Source organism: Camelus bactrianus, chromosome 28, assembly GCF_048773025.1.
Source record: "Camelus bactrianus isolate YW-2024 breed Bactrian camel chromosome 28, ASM4877302v1, whole genome shotgun sequence".
Lineage (NCBI taxonomy): Eukaryota > Metazoa > Chordata > Mammalia > Artiodactyla > Camelidae > Camelus > Camelus bactrianus.
In genome coordinates, this window is record NC_133566.1 from 15,412,389 (window position 1) to 15,420,773 (window position 8,385).

Genomic DNA, 8,385 nt, shown 5'->3' on the forward strand with positions numbered 1-8,385 from the left:
CGTTTTCCTGGTTTCTGAGAAGCCCCCGGGTCTCAGCTGGAGCTTTCCTGGTGTGCACTTGTTTCCTTCTCAGCTGAATTTTTCTGCAAAGATCTGCTCCAAAAAAAGTATTCTTATTGCAGAAAATGATTACTGTTTTCAGCTTTTACAGAATTATGACAGAAAAATATGATCCCACTGTGATTACGTCTTCATTCTCAGGAAAACCAGATTAGACATCCAAGGTGTCATAACAGATATTTTAACATAATAGATTCCAAAGTTTGCTTTCACTTGTCTTCATTCCGGCTTCAGTCTGACAAGCGTCCTAACCATTCTTTAAAACAGCGGTCAGTGACTGCCTTAGGCTTTGCGGGCCGTTTATTTCCGGGGCAGCCTGTTCAGCTGCGCTGTGTGGTGTGCGGGGAGCAGAGTAACAGCTCTGGTAACAGCAAACCTGGACTTACAGAAGCAGGGCTGGATTTAGAATGTCAGACCCATCTGCTCAGACCGAGGGGGCTATGTGAATGAAATATTTTTTAAATTAAATAAAGTGAAAGAAGTCTATGGTCCAGCCCGTTTCTAATGTAACCTTCCCCACTTACCATCTGCCTGCCTCTCACCCGTGACGCCCCACGTTGTGTGTTTTCTGTTCCGTCAGTCCATCCTTGGCAACACCAGCGGCCTGTGGTCCACCACACCCTTCAGCAGCTCCATCTGGTCCAGCAACCTGAACAGCACCCTTCCCTTCCCCAGCCCGACCACCTCGCTGACCAGCATCGGCCTCCCGGGCCCCGAGAGCCCCTCTGCCCCGCACACAGCCGCCGTCCCCAGTGCCACTGCCGACCTGGGGCAGACCTACAACCCGTGGCGGATCTGGGGCCCCACCATCGGAAGGAGAAGCTCCGACCCTTGGTCAAATTCGCACTTCCCTCATGAGAATTGAAATTAGGCCAAAAAAAAAAAAGTGGGGGCCCCTTGTCCAGATCATGATACGCCAGTTTCTGAGACATCATCTTTTTAAGGCTCTTGCCGCCGTAGACGCCCACTCCCCCCCCCATCTTTGCAGAACAGGCTCAAGCAGGGCAGGCTTGTACCACTCGCTTCTTTCAGATCTTTCTTGCAATTATGATAATATGAGATTTGCTGTTGTGCTTTTAGAGAAAAGTCTGGACTCAGCCACAAACTCCAGTAAGACCTGTACATCTGAAAACCTTAACTGTTACCAAGTTTCCACCACCTGTCTTCTTCCATTCTTTATTTATCTGTATGAACACAAATTTGACATTACAGCTAAGGAAGTAACTTGAGTTGATTCAGAAGTCCTGGCATGTGACAATTTTATTAAATTACCAAGTTTGGGTTTTAATAATTTCGCAATATTAAGCACCAAGATCTAATTTTAAAGACGTATGAGGACTTTGTGCTGAAAAATAGAGTATTTTTTTAAAATAAGGCTGTCTTGGTTTAAAAGCAGATTACAGAAATGTAAGTCAACTTTAAGACCAGTGAATGAATGTGCAAACATTCGGTTGAGACCACATGCATTTTCTGTGCTGTTTGTATTTGAGGTATGTATCATTTGTATACCTGAATTTATTTTAAAGATAAACTGAAATGCACATAACCAAGTCTTGAGATACAAGATTGAATGTGTATTTCTTAAAAATACAACTTTGTGTTGTACTTTGAAATAAATGATGCTTTTTTCAAAAGCCTTGAATTGTTACGTGTCTTTTTTTTCTCTTTTACATACAAAATGCACGTGAGGAGTCTCCCACACCAAAGTGAGCCACTCTATCGTTGCCTGACTCTGTGGAGTTTGACTTGTGGCTGGAACCCCTGCAGTCTCATTAAATTCTGGGTGTTTCCATAGTAGTCACTAAGGGCCCTTAAAAAAAGTTCACACATCTGAAATTTATTTTTCCTTTTAAAAAGATGTGTGTTGACCCTTTTCCAGTTTTAAAACCCCCACAACTCCGGCAAATGGTGCCTGTAGAGCCGCAGAGATACCAGGCGAGTTCCATGGGCCCAGATGCTTCACTGCGTAATCTTTCAGAAAGTACTGCCTGCCCCAGCTTGCTTTTCTCATCCACCTTTTTCCAGCCTATTTTAAAGCCAGCCTTTGCTGGGTAACCAGAGACACTAAACATAAATGTTCTGTTTGGGGCCAGTTACATCACGAAGCCATATCCACAAAGGTCAGAGTGGTTTAGTTAAGCATCACACGGAGTGATTTTGAGTCTGACCTGTTTGCTTTGTACCAGGCTCAGCAGAACTGGCCCCATCGCTGTCCCAGTGATGCTCTGACACGTGGGACCCCAGCTTCCTGTCCAGTCAGAGCTCTGGTGCTCTGGCCTCATGGCAGACCCGGACCGCGTGTGGTCTCATTAGCTGGGTCTCCTGGGTGCAGCTGCAAAACTGAGACGTATTTAAGGCTTGGGATTCGCTTTCTACACCAAAGTAATTACTAAGGTGTTACAAAGCTATTGAACAGCTGAGGTTCATACCTACCCTCGTTAACAAAAGAAGAGGTTTTCTTGGCAAACTCTACCCCAGTAAGGGTGTCTCAGGGATCCTACACTTGCTCCTTCATAAGAATCACCTGAAATTCCCAAACGCCTTCCTACTTTCACTCCATGGGACCCTCATACACGGGCTTGAGAAACACCGTACACTTGAAAAGAGGGAAAAATACAAATGGGCTTCTGCTGTCACCTGGGTTTTCCAGATGATTCTTAGGGTGGGTATTTCGGAAGCAACATCCTCACCAACCAAACCCAAGCCTTGATGGGCTTCAACCGAACACTTCACAGTGAAACACTGGTTAGCAGAATAGTTTGCTTTATACTAGGCCAAGGTTGAATTCAAAAGTTATATAAAAAATACTTAGCCATATGATTCAGGAATCTCACTCCTGGGCCTATATCTGGCGGGAGCTCCAATTCGAAAAGATACATGCACCCCAGTGTTCACAGCAGCACTATGTACAACAGCCAAGACATGGAAACAACCCAAATGTCCATCGACAGATGACTGGATAAAGAAGTGGTGGTATATTTATACAATGGAATACTACTGAGCCATAAAAAAGAATAAAATAATGCCATTTGCAGCAACATGGATGGACCTAGAGATCATTATTCTAAGTGAAGCAAGCCAGAAAGAGAAAAATACCATATGATACCACTCATATGTGGAATCTAAAAGAAAAAAGGACACTATGAACTCATCTACAAAACAAACACTCAAAGACATAGTAAACAATCATGGTTGCCAGGGAAAGGGGGTGGGAAGGGGTAAATTTGGAAGTTTGAGATTTACAAATGTTAGCCACTATACTGTATTCAGTATCTTGTAATAACCTTTAATGAAAAAATATGAAAATGAATATGTTATGCACATGCATGACTGGGACATTGTGCTGAACGCCAGAAACTGACACATTATAACTGATGGTACTTCAATTTATATATATATAAAATAAAAAAGAATGAAGATTTTAAAAAAGGAAAAATAAAACAGCTTAGAACCTTCTTAGGACTGGCTGGGTTTTGTAGGATTTGGGTCCCTGGATTTGGTCTTGGCAAAACCACTGTATGAAGCCTTGAAGGGACCAGACACGGAACCTCTAGATTTGACAGGAAATTTACACTCTTTTGTGGCTAGGATTATTCAACACATTTCTACTGCCCTAGGTATCTGTTCCCATCTCCACGCTGCCTGGAGGCCTCAATCATCAGGGGAAGTAGAAAGGGCAAATCAAATCTTAAAAAGAATCCTGGCTAAGCTTTGTCAAGAAACATCAGAACCCTGGACAAAGCTTGTACCCACAGCCCTCCTGAGAATCAGGGTGGCACCTAAAACGGGGCTAAGGCTCAGCCCCCTTGAAACGACTTATGGGTAGACCCTTTTTATTCTCTGATATATTGGTGGACTCTGAAACCACTGAACTTGTTAAATATCTAATCTGGGACAAATTCAAAAGGCGATTACAGAATAGGGAAGTCAGGTTTTACCAAGCCATGGTCAAGAAACAGGTTCCATTCAAGTTCAACTGGGAGACTTCACCGTCCTAAAAACATGGAGAGAAGGGTCTCCCTCTGACCGACAATTGCCCAAGTGAAAGGAGTCTTACCAGGTCCTTCTCAGCCCTCCTACTGCAGCAAAGTTACAGGGGATCACTAAATGGGTGGCTTTTTCTAGAATTAAACCTCCCCCTCCCCCTGAGTCTTCACGGGAGACAGAGGACCTTGGACAGCCAGAGGAGCCCTGGTGGTCAAGCAAGCCTCTTCAAGATCTGAATCTCTTATTCAAGAAGGACAAAGGCACCTCGCAGATCCCAGGCTGAGTGCCAACAGCCACTATCTCCCCTTGCGCCTGCCGTTACCCTCGTCCACCCACACCCCTTAACACGCTCTGGTGGATCTGGGTACTCGCTGTCCTCCTTGCCATCCTGCTCGCTCTCACGATCTTTTCTGAGTGCTGCTTTAACCCTGCACCCACACTGGAAAGGGAACCCCTCTGTCCGTGCTGGGTTTAACAGGACCCGCTCAAAATCTAAAAGATACACCCAGCCTCTATTCTCTCTTTTTTTTTTCCCTCTCCTCCCAAAGGATGCTACGGACCCTACCTCCACCCTTACTTATTCTTGTCTTATTTATCCAATCTCTTTGGTCTCAAGACTTAACATGGAAAGAGAACATAACAGTCACTAATTCTTGAAATATTGCTAAAGGAGAAAACCTCTCTCTGCTGGACTGGCCATCCCCAACCCACCACCCCAGGAGACGTAAGCCCCGCCCTCCAGGCCACCCAGGCACCAACCGGGACACTCGACTTGGATTTTAACCAATCTGTTAATTACTCTAGACAAGATTTTTCTTTAATTGTAACATGGGAGAGGCCCCCTCTGCTCTGTTACCACATCACACCTCCCTACTTAAAGGCTATAAATGTCACCAAAACCTCCCCTATCTGCAATCAGACTCTAGGCTGCACCCCCGTTACAGTGATGCCCACAAGGGGAATACAGACCGCTTTCCAGTCCTCGAGGTTCTAACAGAAACCTAAGGCTGCCCCTGGGTATCTGCACCTATAAATTGGAGGGATAAAGTGGGCCAGCTTCTTTACACATCAGCCTGCACCCCTAAGAACACACACGTGTGCTATGACAATTCACTAACTAATGCCAGCAGAACTTCCTGCGCCAGATATCATATCAGATACCCGCTTGCTGTGACCCTGCCTGACGACAGACCCCTCCTGGATACTCCAAACCAGAAACCAAACCCAAAATTCAGATGGGACCTCTCCGCAACCATCTCCCACCTCCCAAAACTTTCTTCCAGCTGTATAACCAAGCCAACCACACAGTTTAACCAGCACCACCTGGATTATCATGGCTCTGTGGGGCCCCAGATAACTACCTCGCAATGACCAAAGCCATTGCCCTCTCACATCTAGACAGCACATGTCACTCCGGGGGCCGCACCCGGGGAACTGTGGCTCCAGCCCAAATAACCATCCTCAGTGTGACCCACGTGAGGCAAAAAGGGCCTTTGGTCAGGTACTAGCGGGAATTACAGGGACCGTAGCTGCAGCTGCCCCTTGGGGAGTATTTTACAAATATAAAATATTAACTTTAAAAATTGTGAACCACTATATTGTACACCTATAACTTATATAATGTATGTCAACTACACTTTAATTAAAAAAAATTAAAAATTATAAAACCCATGCTAGGAAGGATGCAGCCATGGGAGGGGTGGGGGGCCAGTGAGTTGCTTCCTAGCAGAGCAACCAGGAAATACAGAAGAAAAGGCCACTTGTCCCACACAAGGGCCACCACTCCAGGATTCCCATTATCCCTTCGCTGGCTTCAGGAGCCCCCCACAAACACAATGTTCCAGCCCCTCAAAACTTCTTTTGATTTCCAAAAGGATGTTCTCTCACGTCCACATGCTGTTCCTTCTGCATGGAATGTTCCTTCCTCACCTCTTCCATGGCCAAATCTTACTCATCCTGTGGAGGACTCAGCTTAGATGTTACTTCCTACAGGAAGCCCACCAGATTGACCCCCTCTAAGCTAGGTCAGGAGCCCCTTCTGGACTGCCAGGGCCCCGTGGGCTTCCACCATCACAGGAGAGATTACTCTGAGTCTGTGTTCCCCATGACACGCATCTCCAGAATAAGCACATGAGAAACAGAGGAGGAGGGAGATGCTTGGAGGAAGAGGTGAGTTCTGTGTGGTCTTGGGACCATGGAGAGAAGCTGGAGGTCCAGGTTGAGGTCAGCATTTGAAAAAACGTTCTAAGAATTTTAGCTCACAAACCAGCCTGGGTTGCCTTGGTAGGTAATGAGCTGCTCATCACAGGAAGTTATGCAAGGAGATGTAAGAAACTGCTTCCGTCAGCTGCTCTCCTCACACTCAGGGAGCCCAGGCCAAGGCCAGCCCTCCCACTAGGCCTCAGTCTGGCGCTATCTACCCCAAGCTGCTCCATGTGCCTCATGTTCCCTCCTCTTGCTCAGAAGACTACCCAGGGGGACAGGGAGAGGGGGACCACAGGGGCTGTTCCCACAGCAGTGGGCAGCCCAGCTCATTCCTCAGGAGGCCTCGGGGCCCTGACTGTCACTCTGAGAAGGCTCCTGGCACATGAATGCCTTAGAAAGGGTCTCACCTGGGCTCAGCCAGGGCCACATCCACCATGACAGCAGGCGTCACACTGGGCCATGTGCGCGGCAGGGCTGGTCTGTGCACAGAGCCTTGTGTGTTCCCCCCCTGGCGGTTCACTTGGAGTGAAGCCAAATCCCGCTCTGCCCTGCCTCTCCCCTCCTCTCCCACCCTCGCTCACTCTCTCTGCTTAGCCACACTGGCCTCCTTGTTGCACCTTGGACACCGGGCACGACCCCACCTCAGGGCCTTTGCACGGGCTTTTCCCTCTGCCTGAAACCCCCTCCCCTGAGATATCAGCATGGCTGATTCCTTTCCTGATGCCCACAACCCTCTCTGTCCCCAGGGGAGAGTCCCTGTACCTGCCCAGTCTGTGGCTGAGACCTCCCTGACCCCCATACCCAGGCCTGTCCGAGCCCCCTCGACTTGGCATTAAAGTTTAAGGGAAGGAGCCTGATCAAGGGGCCTCTGACATACAGCATCCAGCCCTTCTGCCCACATGAACCGATGATTCCAGCCCCAGGGCCAATCTTCAGGGGAAGGAATCCCATCTCTTCCTCTATGAGCCAGGCCCAGAGCCCCAGGCACCTGCTACAGCTGATAAACACATACAGTAAGTGCTCAACATATGTTTGAATGAAAGTGAGAAGTGCAGATGAACAGAGAAATGTGGACAGAGAGAGCAAGAAACACAGGAAGAAGGAAAGATGGGCAGAACTTCTCCACTAATTACACCCCACACACAACACCCAGACTCCAGCAGATAACAGCCGAGGTCTGTAAGCACTAACCACCTGCAACACACACACACTCCACTAACTCGCAGCTGGAACTCCCCAGTTGCCATCCCCAGGCCCCAGTCGTCCACTGTGGGGAACAAAGACCCACAGCAACCAGACTCCCAAGCCAAGGACAAACAGTGACCTCCCAAAGCCAAGGACACCACTGACCTCAACAGCCAAGGACAACCAGTGACCTCCCAAAGCCAAGGACACCATGACCTCAACAGCCAAGGACAACCACTGACCTCCCCAGAGCTAAGGACAAACTGAAACACCAGGACTCCCCAGCCCAGAACACATGGCACCAGCGCCGGGAACCACCCCACAGGGGCCCAGCGGCCAGAGCCTCGTACCAGCACAGCTACCCCGGATCTTTACGACAGCCGCTTCCCCACAGCAAAGCTGGACCCCTCCGTAACCAGCCCCCACCCTCCCCGACAGCCCAGCCCAAGAACAACTACCCCCAGCGCCACACAACGCCCGCACCCTCCCTGGCCTCCAAAGCACTGTCTTCCGAGTCCCGGAGCGCAGCCCCGGCCCAGCCACACCACACCTCCCACCCCCAGCAATGGTTGTATAAGGACCAGTGATAACAGAGCCTTTCCAGGGGAGCAGGAGCCTGGGTTGGCGTTCAGTTAGTGTCAAGGCCACGGTGGGCAGGCGACACACAGCATCAGCAGCTGCACCACGTAGGTGACGGAGCCGTGGGCGGTGGGGGGGTGTGGAGCGACACCCAGAGAAGCAGCAAGGAAACAGGAAAGAGGTCAGAGGCTGGTGACGAGAAAGGGAAAGAAGAGGGAAGAGGGGACCCACGGGGAGCAGGTGGGCCTGGGAAGGCCCTTCCACAATGGAGCACTGGGGTCTGATGCTTCATGGGGGCCCTGTCCCCTCCCTTTCCCTGGGCAGACCCTCCTTCTCCCTCTCAGGGCACTGGTATCAGAGGACATAGAA

General features: G+C 49.1%; 1 protein-coding gene across 1 annotated transcript in view; it reads left to right on the forward strand.

Annotated features, from left to right (window-relative positions):
* TMEM131 (transmembrane protein 131) overlaps positions 1–1,697 on the forward strand; it is a 138,472-nt gene extending 136,775 nt beyond the window's left edge. The window contains exon 41 of the mRNA XM_074354677.1: positions 641–1,697. Within this exon, the coding sequence (XP_074210778.1) occupies positions 641–925 (285 nt within the window). The 3' untranslated portion in view covers positions 926–1,697. The remainder of the gene's footprint in view (positions 1–640) is intronic.
* The last annotated feature ends 6,688 nt before the right edge of the window (positions 1,698–8,385 follow it).